Source organism: Balaenoptera musculus, chromosome 2 (genome assembly GCF_009873245.2).
Source record: "Balaenoptera musculus isolate JJ_BM4_2016_0621 chromosome 2, mBalMus1.pri.v3, whole genome shotgun sequence".
Lineage (NCBI taxonomy): Eukaryota > Metazoa > Chordata > Mammalia > Artiodactyla > Balaenopteridae > Balaenoptera > Balaenoptera musculus.
Window position 1 is genome coordinate 166,810,142 of NC_045786.1, and position 26,383 is coordinate 166,836,524.

Here is a 26,383-nt window from a genome sequence, read left to right on the forward strand (position 1 = left end):
ATTCGTTTGTAAGAAATTCAACCCGTTGAAACTTAAATTTATTTTAAGAGGAGACCTTTTATTTTTACCTTAAATAGAAAGCCAGGGTGAGGATCGATTGCCATGTATAGAACATCAAAAGGAATAAATGCAATGAATATAAACACCACTTATTTATCTCTATCTGGTGGTCAGCCCATAGAGAGAGATGGGCGAGTGTCAGAGGGGGGTCAGACCAGATTAGCTCCACACGGAGATGGTCTCTGCACAAAATCCAGGGCTTCTCAACCATCTCTGTGCACGAGAATCACCCGGGGAGCTTTGACAAAATACAGATAAGCAGTCCCAGGTCCAGAGATTCACCCTTTAGCCGAAGGCGGCGCCCAGGTGATGATGAGAACATAGGATAATCAGAAGGATTAAAAAGAAGGAAGATGGAGAGGAAGACAGAAGGGAGTTATGTCACCTGTGCTCTCAGTTAGTGCACCACAGTCATCCTGTCAGCTACTAGTAGCCCCCTGGTCCAAACTCAGAGCTCTGACCTAGTTTAAGCTCCCTCGCTGTATTGAAAGGGACCCCGAGGCCGGACTGGGAGTCAGACAATAGGGCCTGGAGTGGTGACATTGACTTTTTTCCCATAATTAATTCTACGAAAGAACAAAATTGCATTGGCCATTAGGGATGGCTGGGACCTTGGGAAGGAAACGAATGACTGAGGTATGTGGTCTGCACCCTGTGTACCCCAATAAGAGTCCTCCGAAGGGGACAGGCTTAGGCTGGGTCGACTCCAGCCCATCACGCCCCCCCCCCCGGACGGGTCTCGGCCAAGAACACCTGAGCCTGGGCTGACTCACCAGCAGCTGCGCTGGATCCAACAAGTGCCAGTGCCGGGGCCGAGGCAGGCGGAAGCGCCGAGCTCCCTTCCAAGTGACCCAAATTGTCACCAAAGTCACCTCCCAGCTAGGGAGCACCTCGGGTGAACGGGGAGTGCTCGGGAAGGCTGGAGAAGGAAGAGACCGGAAGTGGGACCAAGCACCTGCTTGGAGCTGGGAATGCCTCGTAAACCTGTGATCACATCTGCCCCTCACACCAGCTCTGCAGGGAAGGTGTGACCAGACCCCCTGAACCGGTGCGTTGTCCAGGCCCGTAGAGCTTATGTGACTTGCCAAGATCACACTGCAGGTGGCAGAATCAGGGTCTCAGCCCAGGTCTGTCTGATGTCACCATTCCAGGCTGCCGGTTCCACACCTCAGGCCCAGGAGCAGAGAAAAATCAGGCAAAGTAGAAGGTCTACCTCTCCTTTGCATAGGAAGACAGGTGACACCTTGCTCTGTGGGCTAAACTAGCATTTAACAATCCCTTAGCTCCAGGTGGGGTTTTGTGGCTTGTGATACCTGCTCACACATACCAAGCGCGGTGAAGAGTGTAGCACATGTCCCCCCACCCCAACTTTGCAGAGAAGGGAACTGAGGCCCAAAAGGACAAAATTAAAGGGTCCATCATGGGGCCTCTCCCAGCTCCCTGGGAGCTGAGCCATAGTCCCTGGGATGGGACAGTCTGTTTAAAGCATCTACCTCCCCCCACCAGACTGCTCCCACCCAGGGCAGGTACATGTCCATCTCAGTCAGCGCATTGAAGGAATGCAGCTGCCCAAGGAGAGCAGCTTCCAGGGCGGAAGGGCCCAGATCTCTGGCACAAACGTGTGCCTCTACGGCTCCCGAAGCAAAGTTGGCTCCAGCCAGGAGCCGATTCCAATAGGGGACAAATATAGGAACTTATGGGGACCTCCCCTCCCTTCCTCAAGGGAGCAAGCAGCAACAAGCAAAGACTTAAGCTTTCAGGTGGTTTTATCCAGAAGGAAATGGGGATGAGACACCACAAGATGGACTTTTTAAAAAATCCATTTTCTAAAACTATTTCTGAGCAAAGTTGAGTTTGAAATCAACAAACCGATAAATAGGCCAATTACATAAACCAGGCTCGATGGTTGCCAGGCTCTGAGGAAAGGAATGTAACCTGGCAACCCCAACTGGCTCACATCCAATCTACAGCCACCAGCTTGCGGTCACCAAGTTCGGACAGCTGGTGAGCCAGCCGCAGGTGGAGATCCTTGGGTCCAAGCTAGCAAAGGGCGTGTGCAGGGCAGGGTGCTCCGGGGTGGGCCTCAGCTCTGGGGAACCCGTGGCATTCCTGAACCCCTATGACACACAGAGAGGATTTCCACACAGAGAGGATTTCCTTTGAGGAACGGCCTGGCAGTGTGAGAGCCTTTGGGGATTGCAGAGAAAGAACTAGAAGCCCTGGTAAGGAGGCCTGAGTCCTGGGTCTGACTCACCACGTCCTGCCCAGTGCACTCCCAGCATGGAAAGGCCAATGTAGACCTGCATGAGCTCTGGGATCAGATAGTCTGAGTTCAGTTCTTAACTTCACTGTGAGCTAGCTGAGGACAGTTGAGTTAACCTCACTGTAAACGGGACTATCGGAGCACACGTCACGGAATAGTTGTGAAGATAAAGAGAGAAAATGCAGAGAAACTTCAGTAAGGGCTGAACAGATGTTAACTGACACGATAAACCAGGCAAGGGGGCTCACGGCATCCCATCCAGCCCATCAGCTTAGACATTCTTTCGTTCATTCATTGATCCATTCATTCCTGCATTCCGTAAATACGTGTTGAGCAGCTACAACGGCCAGGCTGCCCTGGGGACAGAAAAACAATCTCACCCTCCTGGAGTTTTCAGGTAGATGAGACAGAAGCTAAACTCGATTGTAAATAAATAACTAAGATAATTTCAGGTAGTGATAAGTGCTAGAGAGACAATAAAACAGGGAGATAAGGACAGGGTAGAGAGGGGCAGGGGATGGGATGGGCATTACTGGGTGGGCAGGATGACCCCCTGGAGGCTGTGACTGTGAGGTGAGATTTCCAAGAAAAGAAGGAGCAGCCACGGAAAGGCCTGGGGGAGGCACGCTTCATGCAGAGGACGGAGCAAGAAGGAAGACCCGGCGCAAACGCTGGGCGTGAACAGGAGAGAGAACAAACGTCAGGTCTGGGTCCCAGAGAGGCCAAGAGACGTGTCCACAGTTCCAGGGCCAGCCCCCGGAGAGTCCAGGAAGATGGACGGTTCTCCAAGGAGAAAGTCCCCTGAAGAGGGCCACAAAGGGAGAGAAGGCGCGTGACACCTTCTCTCCCCAGCCTCGGGTCACCTTTCTCCTCTGTGTCCTGGGAATTATTAGGAAGTGCCCTGACCGCTTCATTCAGGGGTGGTATGAGCATCAGCTGCCCTCAAGTTTGTAAGATCCTGTTTTAAACCGTAAAGCCTTTTCGCTAAATAATAATAATGAAAATAATAATAAGCTCTTTCTGGTTGGGATGTGAGAATAAATAATCCTCTATGCCTGCCCTCCAGGAGGTCATAATCTAGCAGGAAATCAACACGAAAACTGAAAACTACCTATCACTTGCAAAGTGCAAGGAGACCATGGAAACAGAATCACCAACCCTGACCGGGTAGTTGAGGAAGACTTCTAGGAGGAGGTGATGTCTAGCCAGGTGTTGGTGGGGAGGTAACAGCTGGGCAGAGGTAACCTCTGGAGCACAGACTGGAGGTGGGAAAGATCGGGATGAGTCTGGCGCCTCGTGGGACCGGGAAGTAGCCCAGCGGTAGAAAGCATGAAATGCCAGCCCAGTAGGCTGGAGGCTTGGGACTTAATCCTTAGAGCAAGGGGGCGGGGGGGGGGCATTGGAGGCAGATAAGCAGGGAATCACCCGATTAAGTGACCTGACCCCTCCTGGGAGGGGCAGGGGGGCAGAGTGCAGCGGCCAGACTGAAGGTCCCCAAACACCTACCGTGAGGCTGTGGTTCTTGGATGAGAGGAAACATTCAGACTTCAAGGCACCTTAGAGATCTCCTAATTCCAACCTCCCTTTTTAAAGGGCAGGAAACGGAGACCAGCCCAGGTGAAGGTCAAACAGGTCTGTGAATGAGGGCACCTCCTAGCATCACAGAAAGGCCAGCTCTTTGCAACAACAAGGAAAGAGGCTCCCCCAGTGAGTCAGCCCTGCTGCATTATTTCAGCAAATGTCACTTGGGAGGGGCTCAGCCCTTTCCAGATCTCAAATAAAACTCTTGACTTCAACCAGTGGCCACTGTGGGCTTTGATTCTGAGGAGTGAAGGGTGTGCTCACACACAGCACACTTAAAACAGTTTCTCCTCTCTTTAGTACTCCCTTGGGGAGAAACTCCTGCCTCATCGCTTACCTGTCATATGATTTGGGGCAAGACAGTTAACCTCTCTGAACGTGTTTCCCCAACTGAAAAATGGGGATCACCACATCCATGGCACGAAATTGCTTTGATAACTTATAAATATATCAAGCGTGCCCTGCAAAGAGTAGGAGGAGCCCTAAGAGGGCTTCCAGGAGGAAAGGCACTGCTTGTATATTTCCTTCGGTGATGTTTCTGTCCACGGAAGTCCTGGAAGTGCTGTGGTCACCGCTTGTTGTAGCTCTCTTCTGACTTTGTAAAATTGAAACGATCGCATCAGTTTAATCTCAGATATACCACCCGTTTCCCTGCCTTGCAGTACTAGCAGTAGTAGCGGCACAGGTGTGGTGGGTGGGGTCCTGATGAGAGTCAGTAGTAGCAGCACAGAGCGAACTGTCTTCTCTAACTACGTGCCTCGCATTCCCTGGGCCGTAAAACCGGCAGATGAGTCCAGGGGACCTGAGGTTCCTCCCAGCTCAAATACGTCAGGATTTTCTGATTTCAGAAGCATAAATCATGAGGCCAGGACTTTAAAGAATCCTGTTGATCATCTGAGATGGTAGAGTGTGAAAGTCACTTTCTTGTTATGACTTCAGAAGAGGGAGATTATTTCTACTGAATGAGAAACCATGTGTCTGTTATACAACAGGATTTGTGTTTGTTTTATTTTTTAAACCCAGGCAGATTAACATTTGAATCTCTGGGAGGTGTGTGAATTTCTAAGAGAGCTTTGTGAAAATGCTCTATATTACCTTCTAATTTTATTTGTATGTATGATTTGATATATAAACAATGGAATATATATTGTATTACATTATATATGTATTATATTTACATATTATATACGTTGTATATGTATCTATGTTTCTTGTTTGCAGGTGATGAAGCATAAAAATATTTTTAAATAATGCCCACGAGCCCACAGAACCAGTGGATCCCACTGAGAATGGAGCAGGCTGACCCTGTACCCTCTCCCCCACCACAGATGACCACCTTGATTTTGCATTATCATTCCCTTGCCTTTTTTTTTTTTAAACCTGCTTAAATTTGTGAAACAGGATCTAGGTATAGAGGGGTGCATGAAACATACCTGTGCTCACAAGTAGTTACAAGGTGAATTCCCTCATAACCCCCGCCCCCCCGATCATGACCCTCTCAATCCCAATCTCCTCTTCCCCCAGCCCAAGGTGATACTTGACTTTTATTTAAGGTACTCACCTTCTTGCTTTTTGCCACCATTTTACATCTCATGTATATATTACATGAGATGTGTATAGATTAGTCAGCTCATGTTAGTGTGCCTGTGGTATGACCTTTCTAATTTCCTCACTTTGCCAAATGTGCAGCCTAGAAATCCAGGCAAGAGGTGCAGGCCACACTACATTGTTGCAACGACATTAGGAGGATTAGTAATAATAACGCCATGGTAACGCCTCTTTCTGGTGTGTCCCCCCCACGCCGGGCATTCTGCTGAGCGTTGTCTCCAGTTGTCTCATTTATCGTCCCAGCAACCCCACCGGGAGGCGTTGGGGCCTCTTAACTCTGTTTTGATGAAGGCAAAATCAAGGCTTCTGCTGCCAGGACCGTCCGTCCCCCCATCTCCTTCCTAGCTGCTCACTGCCAGGGAATTCATCCTTCAGTCTTGAAGCAAAGATCCCTTGGTCGGTGGGTAGGGGCCGAGAGGGTGGACAGACACTTCCCCAACTTCCATCGGCTCCTCCCAGGTTCCTCTCTCTGTGATCCAGCTGGGCTACTTTTAGATATTACGGGAAAAAAAAAAAGTTTGGAATCCACTTCTTCCAGCAAATGCCAATGTCTTAACATTGATTGGATCCTGCCTCATCAGTACTGTCCTCCTGATAATTGACGTATAACACTGTCCTTGTATTGTCTGAGACAGGCAGCGTGGTGGAGTGAAGAGCATCAAGTCAAAAGCCCTGAGTTCAAGACTTGTGGTTGCCAGGGGGGAGGGGGCTGGGGAAAGGATGGAGTGGGAGGCTGGGGTTAGGAGATGTGAGTTATTATATATAGAATGGATAAACAACAAGGTACTACTGTATAGCACAGAGAACTATATTCAGTATTCTATGATAAACCATAACGCAAAAGAATATTAAAAAAAGAATATATATATATAGGACTTCCCTGGTGGCGCAGTGGTTAAGAATCCGCCTGTCAATGCAGGGGACACGGATTCGAGCCCTGGCCCGGGAAGATCCCACGTGCCGCGAAGCAACTAAGCCCGTGCACCGCAACTACTGAGCCTGTGCTCTAGAGCCCGCGAGCCACAACTACTAAAGCCCACGTGCCTAGAGCCCGTGCTCCACAACAAGAGAAGCCACCTCAATGAGAAGACCATGCAGTGCAACGAAGAGTAGCTCCTGCTCACCGCAACTAGAGAAAGCCCGCACACAGCAACAAAGACCCAATGCAGCCAAAAATAAATAAATAAATAAATAAAATTTAAAAAAAAAACATATATGTATAACTGAATCACTTTGCTGTACAGCAAAAATTAACACAACATTGTAAATCAATTATACTTCAATTAAAAAGAAGAAAAAGAGGAAGAAGAAGAGGAAGAAGGGGAAGGAGGAAAGAAAAGGAAAGGAAAAAAAAAAGCCCCGAGTTCAAATCCTGACTCCACCACTCCTGGCGTCTGAATCTCTCTCCTCATCTGTCCCTGGGCCAGGAGTAGCAGCCTTGCCTGCGGTCAGAATCCTAGGAGGTGAGAGACAGGAAATGCTGCCTAAGAGCCCAGAGTCCCCTGGAGTCCCCTCCTGGTGCGTCTCAAATCTCTCTGCCTGGACCAGCTTTCAGTGCCAGAAGAGCTCGGAGGGAGATGATCAAGGCCACCCGCCATTTGACAGACATGGGGACATCAAGACAGAGGGGGAGAGGGTGGAACTGAGGGGGAGGAAACTCAGGTGTCCTAACCAGACCCCATCACCCCAAACTGTGACACCTGCTCCCATGTGCTGAGGCGGACACGCACGGAACACTGTTGAAGGGAAGTCCCATTTCATTCTCTCAGCGGGCCGTGTGGTCATCCCATCTCGTGGGGAAGCAAACTGAAGCCCTGAAAGGTGAAGTCACGTTTCCACGATCACACAGCTGAGAAAAGGCTAAGGCAGGGCTGGAACAGCTAGTCTGACGTCCACCCTCGTTTCTAACAGCTGAGCAATACGGGAGGCCCTACTGCCCACTGGGCACCCAGGGGCTCCAGGGCGCTTTGGAGGTTGTGCTGGACCTGCCCGGTCTTGCCTCCCCAGCATGGAGGTCACCCTGCAGCCAAGCCACGTTCCTCCAACAGTCCCCGCCCCAGGTTTCTGCATCACAAGGCAGAGTGGCCACCCAGGCAAGGACAGGTCCCTGGCTGTGGGAAAACATGCAAAACACCCGGGCTAGAGGTTTGTTCCTATGGAGACAGAAGGAACTCAGACTTCCCCTGAAGGGTGCCTGCATGCGCTGGAGGCCAGCCTGCACCCTGGGGCAGAAACCTGAGCCCAGATTCTCACTACTCCCCTCAGAGCCGCCAGCAAATCCTCAGGTCCTCTCCTCAGGAGCCCCAGCAAGAGAGGAATGAGTTCCAGAAATAAGCCCTCCCAGCCCACACCCCCTCCAGCTGCCCTCCAAGGGGCCTCTCTGGCTGCAAATGATGCCCCAGGGCCTGCAGGCTTGGCACAGCTGTGGCCGTCTGCCTGAGGAATGCACAGACCCACACGTGTCAGAGAGCTCCGCTGGGGCATGGTTACAGGAAACAGGGCAAAACAGCCTGTTGGCACAGTGCACTCCCCCTCTGCCTCCCAGCTCCTGACCTCTGATAGCTGTTGGCTGTCCTGGCTGTGCAGGAGGCAGGGCTGGACCCTTCAAGAGTCAAGTTCTGTTTTTGGCTGTGTGGCTCTGGGCAAATCACTCCCCCTCTCTGGACCTGTTTCCTCTGGATGAAGGAGGCTGTCCTGTCAAGCTCTGAAGGGCAGCGATTTTGTGACATGCTCCCTTTACTGGGAGGACAGTCACTTTTCCCCACTGTCTCCTCCTGCCCTCCTTCATGTGAAACGAGGCATGCCCCCCCCGCCCCCGCTCCAGGCACATCAGGCTCCCCCACTGGCAGCGCTTGGCTGTAAAAGGCCCCTCATTAGTGCCAGGAGGAACCTGGGAGAGGGTCCCAGTGCAGCCTTGGGCCAGAGCTTCAGGGCCAAAGTGATAAAACAATAACATTTATTATCACCCCACCGCAGCTGGAGTTCCCCGCCTTAGAGTTTTGAAGCGGAGGTCAGGGGGCTGCGCTGGGCACTCACTGCTCCTGGGATGACCAACAGGCCACGTCCACCAGATCCACTGTTTGGAGTCAAGATCTGAAGATTCTAAAAGGAGTCAGCATCCATGTGGGGCTCCTTCAGGCCCCACAAGAGATTTCTGCCCTCACTCTCCCCTCCTTTAGAGATGTGGCATGAGGCTCAGAGAGGCTGAGAAGCTTGCCCAAGGCTGCACAGCCGGGGGTTCTGAAGGAAACTGATCCTGCCTGCGGGTGCGACTTCCTCTTCCTACCGTGGGCTCTGGGCTCTCTCAGGCACTACGGAGCGAGCTCGTGGTCGCCCGGAGCGGGTATTCCTGCCGGCGTTTACCGCCCGGTCCGGGGACACGCGGCGGCGCGAGCCCGCAGGGACAGGTCCGCTCGCCCCAAGTGGAGGCAGAGCGAAGATTGGAGGCGGCGCCCGGCCCTCCGGGGACGCGCTGCCCGGGGCTTACGGGCTTTTTCCTGGGGACCGAACCTCCAGGGTTGGGGAGCAGAAAGGCTAGGGGATTTCGCAGGCGGCAGGAAATGGTTGGGTTTAAACTAAAAATACCCGCCCGCCCGCAGCTGTCACGCCCGGGCCCCCGCCCCCGCGCCGGGCGCGCCTTCCCAGGTCCCCTTGACTTTCAGCGACCCCGATCCCTGGGGGACGCGCCGCGGCTGGGCAGGGGGGGTGAGGACCCGACCCTCTCGGTCCCCGTCCCGGCCTCCCGGCCCCGCGCCACTTACCCGGCCGGGATCTTGCAGGAGCGCGGCGCCGCGGGCACTCCGGGCCGAACCGCCCTACCCCTCCCTGCGTCCGGAGAGGCTCCGGGCTGGGCGGGGTCGGGGCGGGACACGGACACTCGCCCCCGCCCCGCCCAGTCCTCTGGGGACCCGGCAAGGGAGCCGCCCCCAGGCCCCGCCAAGGTGGCGGGGCGAGAGAGGGACGCGCCGGGCTCCGCGCGCTCGGCGGAGGCCCCCGAGGCTCGGCCCCAGTCCGGCGGGCGGAAGGAGCGCTGCCGTGGGGGGGTCCCCACTCTCACCCCAGACCCCGCGCCCGGGGCTGCCCTCTCCGGCTCGGGAGCCGCCCCGAGCCCCGCCCCCCGCCTGCCTCCGCCCGGGTCTCATCCTTGCGGATGGCGCGGAGCTGCCGCGCCCCGGGGGAAAGTTCGATCTGCGGACTTCCTCTGTGCGTCCAGCCTTGGGGAGGAGGCTGGGGGCCTGGGAGGTCTTGCCCCCTGGGAGCCGAGATGGGGGCAAAGGCAGGGGCTCCCCTCCCGGAGGCGCGAAATCCAAGGAGGAAGTGACACTTATCAGCCAGCCTGACAGAGAGGGCGCCCCATCCGGCCCCTCCCACCCCACAGTCCCAGGAGCCACCTTGCGAGGAATCTTCGCGCCCCAGGCTCGGAAGGGAGACACCCAGGATGCCGAGGGGAGGCGATGGGGGGTGAGTCACGAGGAATGTGAATCCCACCCATAATCAACCTCCTACAAACCCGAGGCGCTAGAATGTGCCTCCCCTTCGGTCTCCCCCGCGCGACCCGCCCCCCAGCGGACACTTCCTCCCACGCGTTCGCAAACCCCAGATCCAGGGACTCCAAGTCTTTAACCTTACAGCAGAAAGTCTAAATCTTATCTGCCTCTGCCTTCGTGCTCCCAGCACATTCAGGCCTTTGGACTGTCCCCCACCTCAGCGCTGATCTTTGTCCGAGTAATCACAGGTTTGCACGATCGGGTCCGCCTCCTTTGGATGGGGATGAGAGCCGCTCACGAAGGATACAACTTGCAGAACTCTGTACCACGTGGACTCCAGTCTTCACAATTCAGGTGTGGCTACGCCCATGTTGCAGATGAAGAGTTAGGTAAATGTCCCAAATCTAATGCTTCCCAGAGGGTGTTTTCCTCTTTGGTTCCTTAGTTTGGCTGGCCAACCCTCTATCAATGTTTGTTGAATAAATCAGTGTAGAAATCAGCGTCCTAAGAGAAAGATTAAATTGTAAAGCAGGACCAGATAGTAATAGTGTGTGTGTGTGTGTGTGTGTGTGTGTGTGTGTGTGTGTGTGTGTGTCTGTTTTCCAAATGGAGGGAAACGTAGCCTGAGTGTCAGCCACACTCCCTTAACTCAGAACCCATTCACCGGGCTTCCCTGGTGGCGCAGTGGTTGAGAGTCTGCATGCCAATGCAGGGGACACGGGTTCGAGCCCTGGTCTGGGAGGATCCCACATGCCGCGGAGCAACTAGGCCCGTGAGCCACAACTACTGCGCCTGCGCGTCTGGAGCCTGTGCTCCGCAACAGGAGAGGCCGCGACAGTGAGAGGCCCGCGCACCGCGATGAAGAGTGGCCCCCGCTTGCCGCAACTGGAGAAAACCCTCGCACAGAAACGAAGATCCAACACAGCCAAAAATTAAAAAAATAAAATTAATAAAGAATTATTCTGCCTAAAAAAAAAAAAAAAAAAGAACCCATTCACTAAGTTATAATTATTCACAGGGTCAGAGGAGATACACACAAAGGGCCTCTTTCATCCTTGCCCTTTGGTTGTTCTAGGTGTCCAATTATGTTTCTCATTATCATCCTGACTCCAGCTGATACGCTGCTGCAGGCTTTCGGGTTGCAGCAGTCTAGCTGAAGGTACAGACAGCGGTCAACAATTATTATAATACTAGGCATCTGGATAATGTGCTTTGCTTTTCCAAATGCTTTCACATGTATCTGCTCGTGAAATCTCTGCAAAGATCCCCCAGGTAATTAAGAAAAGTTTCATGAGTTCTCTCAGGACAGAAACAGGTCAGGTGATTTGCACGAGGATGAAGACGGATCCACCAACGCTCCTGAAAGGGTGAGGCCCTTCAAGTCAGTCTCCTGCAGTGAGAGACAGTTTGATGCAGTGGAGAGTCAAGAGCTCAGACCCTGGTGCCAAACTGCCCAAGTTAACGACTTTCAGCTCGTTACTCAACTTTGGCTTCCTCTTCTGTTAAATGGGTCTAATAATAACAACCTCTCTTGAATGGTTTTGTGCCTGATATTGTGAATGCCCAGCTCACGTGAACTGTTCTGGAGATAGCAGGATCACTATGGTTCCTGGCAGACAGCTATTCAGTCTTTTTTTTTTTTTTTTTTTTTTGCTGAGCCATGTGGCTTGTGGGATCTTAGTTCCCCAACCAGGGATTGAACCTGGGCCCCCAGCAGTGGAAGCTCACAGTCCTAACCACTGGACCACCAGGGAATTCCCTATTCAGTCTTTCAGCAGACATTTCCTGAGCACCTACTATGTGCTAGTCCCTGGGAATATGGAGAAGAATGAGTCATGGACGATCACCCGAAAGGAGGTCACAGGGCAGTGATTCTGTGTCCAAGGGGCTGTAGCCTGAACAGGGTAGGGTGGTACAGAGATGGACTGTTCCTCTCACTACAGAGCACCTGTCAGAGATGAGAGACCCAAATCCCAGGCCCAGCTCTGCTGCTTGACTGAGGGAACCTTAGCAAGCCGGGTAACCTCTTAGAACCTTGGTTTTCCCAGCCGTTAAATGGTGATAGCAATAACATTTCACAGGTGAGAATACATGGGATAAAAATATTTTATAAAATGCAAAATACCATGCAGACGTTACTAGTTTTACGATTATTATTAGCTTGAGCTTTACAGGGCTTAGTGCTTTTCAGTATAGTCTTCCACTGCTTTCCTTAAGCCTGACATAAAAACAGGAGCTTCCTTTTTGTTCATTTTATGGCAGTCTTTTGTCTGTCTTTTCCCCCTCCAGTCCTACTGTGTGCTTGTAGGGTGAGCGGATCCACCACCCTGGTTTGTCAACCTCTCTGAGTCGGCTGCCTTCCCCACTGGCAGCTGCCACCCAGTGACTGAGTTGGGGCACCCCTGCCGGATGGCAGAGTCATCTCAAGCACTAAATCCATATGGAAGGGAAAAAAGTTGAATAAACAATGCGGGAGAATGGGGGAGTCTGCAAGTAGGAAGGCTATAAAAACTTGAATTCGTCTTCAGCATTACCCACTGCTACAGAAAGGAGTGGAAATGAAAGCTTATCTGGAAAGAACATTCTGGCAAAGGCAGGCGGGAGAGCCCCTCTGTCACCTCTGCAATTGAGCACAGGAAACCCCACCCAGCCTCCCTTTCAGACGTGGCCCAGAGAAGGAACCACAAGGAGGCCCTAAAATGATGCCATTTGGAAATTGACTCATTTGGCGAGGGGGGTTGTTTGTGCAACGTTCAAAAAGTCTCCCCAAGAGTGAAATTTTTTCTGTTCTTTCTCCACGTCTCTTCCCTGTGGCCAGCATCTCTACCACCACTCCCCTGGAAGCAGGGGCCAATTTAAAAAGCCTGGGGAGGTTATTCAGGTCTGTTTCACATTTGCCTTGGCTAGCTAGCTTCAACAGCAATCCTCAAGTCTTATTTTGTGTGATTCTCAGTTGTTTGTGTGTTCAGTCTCTACAGAAAGATAACAAGGAAAGCTGGAATGGCTCTTCTGACTAATTCAACCCCTCGTGTGCAAATGAGTAAACTGAGGCAAGAGGGCAGGAAGGAGGGACCCTGCCCAGGGTCCAAGGGTGGTAATTGGTGTTCTGGAAATGTATGTTCCCATTTCTCCATCCCTAGCCTGGCTTCCCCCTTAGTGACGACTTACACAGTGCTCTTGGCTAAGCACAGATGAAAAGCTTGCACTGGGTTAGCTATTTCTGTGACGCCTCATCGGAGATATCCCAATCTGGGCGTAGAGAGCTGGTTCTCATCCTGCCTCTGCTCTCGTTTGCTTCTTTCTTTGTTTCCTCCTTTGCCAATTCTCCTAGTGTTAGTCTGTCTTTTCCCCCTGCAGTCCTACTGTGCGCTCGTAGGGTGAGCGGATCCACCAGCCTCGTTTGTTAACCTCTCTGAGTCGGCTCCCTTCCCCACTGGCAGCTGCCACCCGGTAACTGAGTAGGGGCACCCCTGCTGGATGGCAGTCATCTCAAGCACTAAGCACGGTAACTGGAGTAATTCAGGCTATTCCTCTACATACGCGAATTATGCTGCTTTTTTAAAAATTAGTTTTATTGAAGTATAGTTGATTTACAACGTGTTAATTTCTGCTGTACAGCAAGGTGATTCAGTTATACATATATATACATTCTTTTTCATATTCTTTTCCATCATGGTTTATCACAGGATACTGAATATCGTTCCCTGTGCTATACAGTAGGACCTTGTTGTTTATCCATTCTGTACGGAACAGTTTGCATCTGTAATCCCAAACTCCCAATCCACCCCTCCCCCATCCCCCCTTGGCAACCACAAGTCTGTTCTTTACGCTTGTGGGTCTGTTTCTGTTTTGCAGATAAATTCATTTGTATCATATTTTAGGTTCCACATATAAGTGATATCATATGGTATTTGTCTTTCTCTTCCTGAATTGTGCTGCTTTTATAAAATAAAAATGTAACGTGCCTCGGAAGCACAGGACTGGATCCTGGGTTGACTGGGTTCTAGCCCTTGTTGATGCTGCTAATTAGCTGTGTAACTTTGGGTCACTTCTGAGTCTCTGAATCTGTGAAATGAGAGAATTGGAAAAGATCATCTCTAAGTTACTCCTCCCAATTGAAAAAACAATGTGAATCTTGATTGTACTGGATAATAATGTCATTTAGCATGACTATGAAACACTACTATTATTATACTCCAAGGAATAAGTAATAACAGAAATAAAAATGTTAAGGTAAAATCGCCATCTTTATTCCTAAAAAATAAAATCCTTCTGAAAGAGCCTTGCTATATTCCGCTCGTCAGTGGGCAAGCCAATCTATTCTCTCTGCTTTTGCTTAAGGAACATCTTAAGTGGTTTTTAAAAATTACGTGAGATAATGGTAGATTATGAAGTTGTATTAAATTATACAGAGAGAGTCCCCTGTACCTTTTACCTTGTTTCCACCAATGGTAACGTCTTGCAAGAGTAGCTGGTACAATACCATAACTAGGATATTGACACTGATGCCATTAAGATACAGAGTATTTCCATCACCACAAGGATCCCTCATTCTGCTTCTCCCTCCTGCCCTCATCCCCTCCTTAACCCCTGGCAACCATTAACCTGTTCTCATTTCTATACTTCTGCCATTTCAAGGATGTTATATAAAATTTATAACCTTGGAATCATGTGTAACCTTTTGGGACTGGCTACTTTCACTCAGTGTAATTCACTGCTGATTCATCCAGGCTGTCACTGTATCAAGAGTTCATATCTCTTTATTGCTGAGTAGTATTCCATAGTATAGATGGGTCATAGTTTGTCTAACCATTTACCTGTTGAAGGACCTCAAGATTGCTTTCAGCTTGGGTTCTACTGTGAATAAAACAGCTATAAACATTTAGTACAGGTTTTTGGTTCAAGGTAAGTCATTACACTGTAAGTTTTAACTGTTAGTTATAGTACCTGTATACAATACCACACCACCAGATTTTTTCCTGTTTATTTATAGTGATGAACACACTCCAAGGATGTTGAAGTGTCTAGTAAATGTCCAGGACCAGGAAGTTGTGAGTTGTGGAAATTCAACAAACGCAAACTACATGGTTCCTACCATCAGGAATTCACAATCTATGAGGGAAGCAATATTAAGACTGAAACATTTGAAATAACATTGAAATAACAAGACAGCACTGCAGGTCATCAGATGCTAGACAGCACGGTACAGAATTGACTCTTAGTGGAATCCAGAAACGGGAGAGAGGAGTGAAGCCTCGAGTGTTTGGGGGAGGGCATTGTGGATAAGGTGAGATGTGAGCTACATCTTGAATGATGGAGAATAATAATGATATTTAACATCTATTATGGGATTACTATGTGCCAAGCACTGTCCTCTGACTTTACTTATATTAACTCATTTAGTCCTCATCAAGGTAGCTACTATTATCTAATTTTACAAATGAGGGAACAGAGAGGGTGATAACTTGCTCATCATCACACAGCTATCACATGACTGCCCTGGGGTACAAACCCAGGCACTCTGGCTTCAGCCCACACTCTTACTAATAATCACTGCCCCTTCTGTCTGCCTGGTAGCAATAGTGGAGGGCCATTTTCCGGTCATGATTAGATTCCAATCTGTTTCTTAGGTTATATTTTTACACAGAGCCACATTGAACCCCAAACATTACAGCTCTGGCTTCATTATTGTGATGAGTTCCTTATGGGTCAAGGTTACTGATGAGAAATTAGAAGTACTTTGCAAAGAACAGCACCAGCCTTAGTAACAGAAGAGAAAGTCTGCACATAATGAAGAGGACCAGCCTGGAGGTCTGTCTCTGTGTGTGTGTGTGTGTGTGTGTGTGTGTGTGTGTATCAGTGAGTGTAAACAGCAGGGCTGAGCCCTGCAGTTACATTGATCACCTGCACATGCAGTGAGAAAAACATCAGAGCTTCAGTTTCATACGTACCATGAAACACGCAGGGCTGGCTGAGCTCACCTCGGATGATGATGATTGTGGTTTTGAATTCTCTGAACTGCTCTGTACCAGGGAAGTCACAGCCACACTCAGCGATTTCCTTGGTGCTGAACACGTGAGATGTGTGATTACTCTTCTGCCACAGCCTTGACAGCTGCTCGGCCTTCCATCTTCACTGTTTTGGCTTAAACAACGGCACGGGGCACACTAGGAACCCAGCTTATTTGTTTGTTTGATTTTGTTTTGAAACCTGGATGCAGCCTTGATAATGTCAGTGTTGCGAAGCCAGGGGTGGGTGGGGTGCGGAGGGAGAGAGGGGCGCAGGGAGGGGGGAGGCGTGGCAGAGTGAAAAGCTCATTGGATGGAAATCTCCTGACGTGGTGCCTCCGGGGCTAGGCATCCCCCAGCTGGCTGAGTGCAGGGCGGGCCATCACCCCTCCACATCTACAAAATGGGGCCAGTTCGTGCCCTGGGTTCCCTGTAGGAGCTGTCATGAGGATCGCAGAGAATAAGGACCGTAAGAATGTGCTACGAACTTGAAGTTCTGTGCAAATGTGTGCTATCACGGGAAATGAAACCCTCCAATGACTAGGCTTGCCAACCAAAGTTCATGGCAGACCAACTCAGGAAGAGGCTGTGGGTAAGGAAGACATCCCCACTAAGGAGGAAGAGAAATCTTTTCTTGTTTTCGATCCCTGGAGACATGTTTTTGAAATCTGCTGAAATGTTCTCTCCTTGCTTTCGGCAGGCTCGGCTGTTCTGAACATGTGATAATATTAGAAGCTCAGTGTGACAGGCAGGGTGCCCAGGACGGGCAGCGGGGGCTCTGCACCCAAGTTAGGGCAGCAGAACTGTGCAGGGCATTTGTGCCACCCCCATCACCATGCAATCCGGCTGGGCTCTGCTCGGGGGAAACCCACACTTGGGGCATGGCTGGCCCCGCTACTGGACTGGCGAGGCTTGTGTCAAACAGATCCGCACCCCTGTATGACACCTGTTGCTCTTGATGACAATGCTTGGTGTTTCCCCAGCAGAGAAGGCCATTTCACTGCAGGAGCTTCTTTCCAGCAAACCTTAGAATCTTGCTGCAAACGACTGGCCCCAGACACAGGCGTCACAAACGCTTTTCGAACTGACTGCCACAAGTCCTTGCACTGCGAGACCCCGGCACCTGGCCTGGAATCTTAAAGAACTTTAATCCTCATTTTCTTCTTTGATGCTACCGAGTTGGTGTGCAGAGAAAAACGGCAAGTGCCACCACATGCACCTCCTGGCTCTTCAAAAGCCGTACTCAGCAGACAGAAGCAGCCCCCATGAACAGGAGAGAAAGCAGCACTCACATCCTGTGTCCTTGGGTATCTAAAAGGTCCTTGCTGGTGCTGCGCCAGTGGGGTTAATTCACCTCCTTCAGCAATCAAGGCTGTTTCATCATCCAAGCTGACATGTTTGTTTCTGTCACTGGCAAATCTGGGCAAAGGACTGGACCCTGTCTGCTCAGTTTACACTCTAAGATGGCCTGAAACACAGGTGCACACCCACAAATAGCAGCCTGAAGACACTATAAATTCACTGGCCCAGCTCCTTCATGTTCCAGAGATCCTGAGAGGTTCAGGGAGCTGCCCAAGGTTGGGGAACACCCTCATTGCCCAGCCCACAGCCATGCTTCGCTTACCTCCACTGCCAAACCCAGGGGACACTTGGGTCCTTACCTGGCCTCTCTCGCAGCTTCTGACAGCCCTGATGGGGCTTCTCTCCTGGAAGCACTTGCTCATTTCTCCTCCTGCCTCCTTTCTAGTCTTCAGGCCTGTCCTTCCCTAACTGCACACATCCCCCAGCTTTCATCCCTGGTTTTTCCTTTTTCTTGCTCTCCCTGCCCGAATCTCTTTTACCATCAGGTCCAGACCTCCCAGGGCAATCATCTGAATCATCTCCCCCAATATGTCAGATATAACCTAATGATTTAGATAGATGCCCCTCAGATTCCTGGAAACTCAGAATGTTCAGAAGTAACTCATGACTCACCCCTCCAACCCTCCCTCCTCCTCCCCCTGGATTTCCCGTATTCCTCAGCAAGTAGGAGCTCTAGCGGCTAGGCCAGAACCTGGGAGTAAGCCCGAGTCCTGCCCTCTCCTTCCCAGCCTCGTCCATGGGGACGAGCCAGTCCCCACGGCCAGTCACCAGATGCTGTCAGTCCTACCTTCAAAGTATGGAATGTGGCTCGCACTGGTGCCCTTCACCCATAGCACCCAAGCCAGAGCCCGGGAATTGTTCCATCTCACAGGGGTCTCCGGACTGGCCCCCCTCGGTCAGTCTGGGCCACCTGCAATTCATCAACGTTCCTACCAGGCTCATCTCTCAAGAACTCTGCTGCTTACACTCTTTCTGTGATCTTCTCTCAACCCAGGGACAAAATCCTAAGGCCTGGTGTGCCCCCAGAGCATGCCTGGGCCTTTGTGCCTTTGCCCTGGCTGTTTCCTCTCCCTGGAATGTCCTTCCCTTTCTTTAATTTTTTTTGTCCTCCCCTTTTAAACAGCAGCTCTTTACCTCTTCGTCAACACTCAATTCAAACACCAGCCCCTCTACCGACTGCCTCTGATCCCTGAAGCCCTGACTCGCTGTGTTGGGGCCCACAACCTCAGCCCTCTCCAGTACTTAGTGACATTCTCCCGTCTGTCCTCATCATAAGATGGTGAGGTCCCAGGGAGTGGGAGTGTCTTACTCCACTCCATGTCCTGCTTAGCACAAGCTCTACGGCCAAATGTTTCTCTCCCTCCTGTGGCATCTGCGGTCACTATTGTGAGTTTCATGCAATTTGGGGTTTCTGAGATACTGTCCTGTATCGCTTACCATGTCACGTGTTCTCCATGCAGGAGTTATGCATTGAGCACATACTAAGGGCCAGGCGTAGTGCTAAGGACCCGGGGTGAAGAAATGAGTTCTGTTGCACTAGAAGCTGATGGTCTGGTGGGCAGTGGGGCATAAAGTTAAACTGTGATACATACAAACCCCTGAAGGATCTTGGTCCCCAAAAGCAGTAAAATGCGGCTGAGTGGTAGGACACACAGTGGTTATATGCTTTGATGACTGTGTACCCAGGGTTTGCAGAACTGCTTTATGGGCAGCTGTCTCCAGGCCTGATGTTAGCTGAGCTCTCAAGCCCAAACTGACTCATACAGTTTGGAAAAACCCAGCTTTATGCCAATATTATTCAATACCTCACCACCTAATTAAATGTATTAAGTATTTCTAAGTGCTCATCACGGACTAATATGAGACACATAACAGAAGTAGAATAGGGACTTCCTGGTGGTCCAGTGGCTAAGACTCCGCACGCCCGATGCAGGGGGCCTGGGTTCGATCCCTGGTCAGGGAACTAGATCCCACGTGCCGCAACGAAAGATCCTGCATGCCTCAGCGAAGATCCTGAGTGCCGCAACTGAGACCCGGCACAGCCAAATAAATAAAGAAATAAAAATATTAAAAAAGAAAAAGTAGAATAAAACTCTGTTTATCTGGCATAATGAGGGAAGAAAGTATTCCTCTGAAATTTATTTAACACAACCCCCTTAGGCCATGAGTCTGTACAATTTTTGTTGGCAATCTAATATATACTACGCTTCCTTGACTTCTTAACCAAAGCACGTGAAATACCATTTCCTTTTCTGGATGATTTAGAATTACTACACAGAGCTCTAATGCTCAAGGAACTGTGACATGTGAGGGATGTTTGCCCCTGCTTACACCAAACGCTTCCAGAATGTGACTTTTCAAAAAAAAAAAAAGAAAAAGAGGAAAATCCCCAAATATCTGCTTCTCAATTTAAAAAATCTCCTGTTAACCTGTTAGTCATTGCTTCTTCCTGGTTTTAGTGTTAGCCTTTTAAATTTACTGCTTCTAATCTGTTGTGGCTGTAATATTAGAAAACTGAGAGAGTAAACCATTCCCTAAAATAAGAACGGGACTTGGATGGGAACTGAGAGCCTCTTCCTAGAAACCGGCTGGCTGATTAATTCCCAGACACTGTGTGCGCTGACAGCGACAGCACTTATTGGCTCCTGCTGCCCCTGCTTCCTAAGTAAGATAGACTAGCGCCCCCTACCTGTCTTGTGGGGTAAGGCAGAGACTCATTATGAAATGCTCCAAGTTTCTCAAAAGATGGAATGATTTTGAAAGATGATGGGTTATTTTTCAAGAAGGGATTCAAAAATCCCTTCAAGTAGGAGGGTATTATTGGCCCTGTTCCCCACCAGCCGGCAGTATGCATGAACCACCACAGAGCTGCAGCTGAGCCGTATGAAGAGATGAACCAATGGGAATAGCTCACCAAGTGGACTGACATATGTGCTTAGAGTTACACTAAGTGCACATCACTGGGTGTCTGGAGAGGGGAGAAAACCAGCAAATATGTCACCTTCTCAAGGCTTTTGATACAAAATTCTCTTGGTGACTCAATTTTGCAAGTGCAGCCTATGCAAGATGCTCCTCCCTTCTTTTATTATTTATTTATTATTTGTTTTACAGTGTAACTGGTTTATAATATCGTCTTTTATTAAAACTTCAAAACTCTGGCTCACAGAAATTTGGTATCAATTAATTCTATCTCAGTGGAGTACACTTGCAAAAAGTGTAAAGTTTAGAATTAGCAAGTGAGATTTTTCTGGCCATAAGAGCAGGAAAAAATATTTTTTAAAATCCACCAGTTTTTTTCCTGCAAAGGAAAATGAACAGTTAATGTCAGCCAATTTCCAACCCACTCCCCCAATCCGTGAAACTGGGGTCCTTCGCTAGCTACTTTGTTGAAGTAGGCTAGAGCAGTGGATTCCCATGAACGCAAGATTTAATTTTGAAGCGTGAAATTATTAAGGCTCAAAGGCTGAAGTACAAAATGAAGTTCTGACTCAACATAAAGAATATTTATGGCCTTGGCAATACATCTTAGCCATCATTCAAAGGAAAACAATACAATTTTCTCAGTGTTCGTCTGGCTGCAAGCTCAGTGATTATCAGAGGGGGACACAAGACTCCTGCCAACAGAGAAATCTTCCTAACAAGTGTGACACACAACAGTGCTGGCTCCTTGCTTTCTAAATTCTGTGGTCTGGGCACCTTCTCAGAAGTCGCTGGAAATGTAATGACAGTTTGAATTATGGACTCTATCTGCTTGCAAAAAAAAAAGAAACATAACACAAAACATTAAAATTTTTCACTAAACAGACAGTTGAGGAAAAGTCAACAATTCTTTTATCAACTTTACTTAAGTCTTAACACGTTTTATGATTACCACTTAATTCTTAATATTACCTGACAGGAGATATGATTTGGGCTCTTTCCCTCAAAATAAAGTTCTCAATAGAACAAAGTCCAGCAGGTGTCTGATTTTAAAAGCCTATATATAGCCAGGGACTTCAGGCCTCACTGAGAAAAAGCAGCATGGGGACAAAAGAGAATGAAACTTTCAGAAGTGAAAAGCTACGCGTTATTTGTTTCATTGGAGTTTTGCATTGAAATTGTTGTCAGTTTAGTTTCACAAAGCATAAAAATCACATCTGTATCCAATACATACTTACCCTGGAGATAATTCAGGAATATTTAATTTTCTGTGGGACTTGCTGGCTTTGCTATGATTCCGCAGTAAGATTTAAGAAGTGCTTGTGAAGGTAAAAAGAGGAACCCAAAGTGCTCAAGTCTGTCAAAAAGATGTTATTAACAATCTTTTTTTTTTCTACTTCTGGTTCATTCTTTTTTTTAATATATAAATTTATTTATTTATTTTTATTTTTGGCTGAGTTGGGTCTTTGTTGCTGTGCACGGGCTTCTCATCGCGGTGGCTTCTCTTGTTGCGGAGCACGGGCTCTAGGCGTTTGGGCTTCAGTAGTTGTGGCTCACGGGCTCCAGTAGTTGTGGCTCGCGGGCTCTAGGGCACAGGCTCAGTAGTTGTGGTGCACGGGCTTAGTTGCTCTGCAGCATGTGGGATCTTATAGTGAAAAGAGAACTTAATTTAGGGACCAAAATGCCAGAGAACTATTATCCTAGGGCTAATGCAAGTTTCAAATGAATTCATGTACACAAAACCAGTTTGCTGTACTACACATGCATGCCAATATTTTGGGGGTAAATGTCTAGGAGCAGAGGAATAGAGTACAAAGTGATTCATTAAAACTCTGCAATCCTTAGATAAAGACATCTTGAAATAGGCATTACCTTTTGCAGATGTCACAAATACATTTTTCACAAATCCAGGAAGGGGAAGATGTAAGGGGCAGAAAATTCCAAGGAAAATCCAAAAGAGCTTGTAAGTGATGCTTAGGACTGAAGCCAGGCCTCACACCTCTACAGTCCAAATCCCAGAACAGAATCAGGCTCTGCTGTGAAATCCAGGCTTTTCATAAGTGCTTCTTCAGGAATTCATTTTCACCTGTATCTCCCACAGTGTGTTCTAGACTGAACTAAATTTACAGGACGTCATTTCTCTTCATTTTACCCAGAGGAGGAGAGCAGGACCTTTGTGATAGAGTGGAAGGGGGCCCGAATAAGGTCCCCCTTCCTGCCTCTAGGCTGAGCCCACATGATGTGAGAACCTGCGATTAGCAAAACTGAGGCCGCTCCCATGGCCAGAGAAGTATTTATAAACCCAGCTGTCTTGTCAGATAGAGGTAGTGAAGATCCCAAAGGCATTTCTTTTCTTTTCTTTTCTTTTTTTTTTAATATTTATTTATTTGGTTACTCTGGGTCTTAGTTGTGGCAGGTGGGCTCCTCAGTTGTGGCATGCGAACTCTTAGTTGCGGCATGCACATGGGATCTATTTCCCTGGCCAGGATGGAACCTGGGTCCCCAGCATTGGGAGCGCGGAGTCTTAACCACTGCGCCCTCGGGGAAGTCCCTGCAAAGGCATTTCTATTTTTTCATTACGGGTTAGCAAATATTTTCTCAGGGGGCTGGGCACTGCCTCAGTTTCTCACACATTACAATTATTTTTTAGGGAATCAAGTTAATTCCAGGGTTGCAGTGGTGCTCTAGAATGACTGAATAGCTAAGGGGCACCACGGAGAAAGGTCTCAAGTTTCAGCTTGGGTCTATGGAGATCTGGGTCTCAAATGCTACTTTAGCTCAGGAATGTTTGGTGGCTCAACCCGTTGTGCAACACCTGCAGCCACTTTTCCCTTAAAATGACACTCACAGAATGCTCTGGCCAGCTCAGACCGAGACATTTCTGGGTCATGTGTCCTATGCACAATCACCACACCCTGTCAGAATGCAGCGTGACCTTTAGGACTGAAGTTAGGGTACAAAAACACTGACATGCTAAGTGTTCAAATAAAATTTCATCTTAGGCTCAATAATCCTGACTCTTCATTTAGAGCTGATATATAGGAAGAAATGATCTCAAATTTGTAAGGTTTTAATTATGGGTTCAACAGTGAATTTGCTTTTGGTGGAGTGCGGAGAAAGGAGAAATTTTACTAAATGTAGTAAAGCCTTATCTATAAATAAGCACAGGGAAGAAAAACATTTTTAGGATGCCTGAGTCAGCATGTTTACATGGTATGATTATTTAGTTCGGGGTCTAATTACACTTTGTGACCCCAAATCCCAGGATTCTCCTAAGTTTCCTGTACTTCCCACCCCTACCTCCCCATTAATGTCCACATGGGAGATCACAAACTGATAAAGATGGTGACTTCCATGTTCAAAACACCCAAATGCATTTGAGCATAAATGCAGATTTCTTACAACTGTTTAAGAAGTGTATTTTTTAATCATACTTTCTCACTACAGAACTTCTAATGAGAAAGCTCATAACTCAAATGCCACATCATATATAAGAAGCTGGTGCTTTGGAAGAAATATTTTGAACACTATTTTCTTTGATTCTTTAAGTCACTGATGTTTGGTGCCAATACTTGATGAGTGGTTTTAAGTCAAAGACAGAAAGCAGTATGTTCAACACATTCAACATTTTGCATTTTAGGTTGCTTTATCAAAAACTTAAATTTAGGTGCATTGTTTCAATTTCTTTGGTCTAGATACATGATCTGTTTTCCTGGCCTTGATCAATACTATCAAAGCCATCCCACTTAGCTCCCTGAAAGAGCCCCGACTTGCTTTCCTTGCATTTCATGGACGTCCTTATAATACTCGACTGTACACAGCAACTCTATTATAAATTTGGAAAACATAGGCTTTGTATTCTTCCTGCTCAAGGATTACTCTTAACCTTTAATGACAGCTGTATTCTCAATTTAATAAAATGTCTGCCAACTGTACTGGCAAAGCCAGTATCACCCACTAGATAAGCGACATGATACTCCCCATGACTAGCACTATGTCTCCGGATCCTCACATCATAAGTTTGCAAATTTTTCTTCCTATTCCAGTCAACACAAGAGCAGAATGAGACAGCTCAGAGTAGGCAATAAACAATTCAGGTTTTCTGGAACGAACTGCCAATATTTATTTAAAAAAAAAAAACTGAAACAAACTTACCAGAACATAAGTATGAGTAAAAGTTAGGTGACTTTGCAAACAATATAGCCCCTACTGTTACGTACACCAGATGCTGGATTTTTGAAACAACAGTTAAGCTTCGACATCACGTTGCTTCCTGTATATTACTGTCCTGTATATTTCTGTATGATGTTTGTTCCTCTGATTTACCTGGAATCAATGACTCTGGAGGGGGGAAAAAAAGGACTCTTTAAGAAGCTGATCAATTTTGGGTCCCACATTAGCAAACTACCAAACATCAATAACAACCACGGGGATAAAACAAATACATCACTGGGGAGCATTTCTGAGTAACGTCTTGAGTTTATTTTCAGCTTACTGGCCTCAAGTCTCGTGGTGAATGATTATTTGGAAGATTCACTTGCTGTCAGCACATGTACTAATTTTCTGATTTTTAAACTTGAGCGCCTCCAATGCAAAACCAGATCACCTCCAGCCACAACTTTTAAAATACTTAGGGTTTAAAAAGAAAGTAATTTGTAGCAGTACTTAGTGTCCAACAGAAACCACTCCATCTGTTAAACAACATCTGACTGCAAAACCTTCTTTTACTGTCGGTTGATAGATAATGACATGGCACAGCCATTATCACCGTGGCAACAGTACTCGGAAACTATCAGAGGAAAATTGCACATGGTACTGCTGTCCCTTGAGCAGCCATGCCTCAGCTTCCTCTGGAGAATGCTTTCTCTGCAAGTCTGGTGTGCTCTAGGGTACCACCAACCCAGCACCGCTCCAAGACTACAGACCACGTGGCGATTTCACTGAGCCCCGCTCTTCTGGGATCATTCTTTCCACCAATGTGAGCTCCTGCTAGGTTCCAAGCACTGTTCTACGTACTGAGGATACAGCAGTGAATGAAGTTGACAGTCTGGAAGTCAATAAACAAGCTAATAAATATATGTCAAGATGTACTAAGCACAATGGAGAACAGAGAAAGCAGTGGGCCTAGGGAGGCTTCCCTTCCCTCCTCTCTACCCTCACATTGCTTTGTACCTGCTTCTCATTTCTCAAGCTCTGGGCACAGGTCCCGCGCCGGCACCGTGCCCTGCACGCAGCAGCTGCTCAGGAAACGTCTGTCGAACGAACCAATTCCTTTCTTAGTTCCCCATTCAACAAACCTTTCCTGGGCCCAGGCCCAGGGGCTTAGGTCGGCTGGAAAGTCAGCGAAGCCCCGATCACACAGACGAGAGCTCTTTACAAACTTTAAAAATCAAAGTTGTTTTAGTGGAATAATCGCGCTGCAGAGGCGGGAACCACGGGAAGGGGTCTGGGCCTCTGCTCCCACGGGGGCAGCGGGACCACAGGAGGGCTGCGACACACGGCCCGGGCCCCGACGCCGTAGCCCCGGGCAGGCCTGGCCGCCAGAGGCCGGCGCAGTCCCTGCTTCCGCCGCGAACAGCCGCGGCCTTACTGAAGCTCCGGGAAGCTCGCCTAAGCCAGGAACGGCGGATCCAAGCCTGCTCCAGCCCAGCCACCACCCGGAACGCAAGAACCAGCGGCCAGCCAACCGCGCTGCCGTGGCAACGCAACCTCTGCCCGCACCGGAACCGGAACCTTCATCTGAAAGTGACCCCTTCCCGGCGTTCCGCGGAACGGCGAAACCCCGCCCAGCGCCTGTCCCAAGTCCTCCCGGAGCATCGCAGCAAGCCCGTCCACCTTTCGGAGAGAAGCCGTCTTCCCGCTCGTTTCGCCTCCCCTTGCCTCGGAGCGTGACCCTGATGGACATCCACTCTCTCCAATCAACTGACAAAACGGTTGCCGGCGGCCAATGGTAAGGCGATGAAATGCGGCTCAGGCGTAAGGACCGCCTCCAACCTGTCGGGGCGGGACGAGTAACATGATTGGTGGAATCCAGCGATTGAGGACCAAGTTTCTCCAATCACGGAGAGCTGTTCGGAGCCGGTCCAATGAGGGCC

At 48.8% G+C, this 26,383-nt stretch overlaps 2 protein-coding genes, 2 long non-coding RNA genes and 1 other non-coding gene across 8 annotated transcripts in view; 1 reads left to right on the top strand and 4 right to left on the bottom strand.

Annotated features, from left to right (window-relative positions):
• The window catches only part of SYNE3 (spectrin repeat containing nuclear envelope family member 3), a 96,357-nt gene extending 86,813 nt beyond the window's left edge, over window positions 1-9,544 (bottom strand). For 2 of the 4 annotated variants that reach the window (XM_036843033.1, XM_036843034.1), the window contains exon 1: window positions 9,274-9,332. The gene's annotated coding sequence lies outside the window, so the exon portion shown is untranslated. Of the gene's footprint in view, window positions 1-9,273 lie in introns of all 4 variants that reach the window. The other 2 variants (XM_036843035.1, XM_036843031.1) reach the window with 2 other exon arrangements.
• Window positions 1,620-10,484, top strand: LOC118889947 (translation initiation factor IF-2-like). Its single transcript, XM_036842071.1, has 4 exons — window positions 1,620-1,706; window positions 8,821-9,029; window positions 9,112-9,973; window positions 10,187-10,484. Exons 1-4 carry the CDS (start codon window positions 1,620-1,622, stop codon window positions 10,442-10,444), a joined length of 1,416 nt encoding a protein of 471 aa, XP_036697966.1. The 3' UTR covers window positions 10,445-10,484.
• A 10,373-nt stretch (window positions 10,485-20,857) lies between these two features.
• LOC118890374 lies at window positions 20,858-21,754 on the bottom strand. The gene is made up of 2 exons (XR_005018733.1): window positions 21,523-21,754; window positions 20,858-21,374 (listed from the first exon to the last, which is right to left on the bottom strand). It is a non-coding gene; the product is annotated as an uncharacterized LOC118890374 (long non-coding RNA).
• A 119-nt stretch (window positions 21,755-21,873) lies between these two features.
• Window positions 21,874-26,109, bottom strand: LOC118890678. The gene is made up of 3 exons (XR_005018795.1): window positions 25,461-26,109; window positions 24,444-24,629; window positions 21,874-21,933 (listed from the first exon to the last, which is right to left on the bottom strand). It is a non-coding gene; the product is annotated as an uncharacterized LOC118890678 (long non-coding RNA).
• On the bottom strand, window positions 24,940-25,214 carry LOC118891536. The gene has a single exon (XR_005019094.1).
• Window positions 26,110-26,383: the final 274 nt, after the last annotated feature.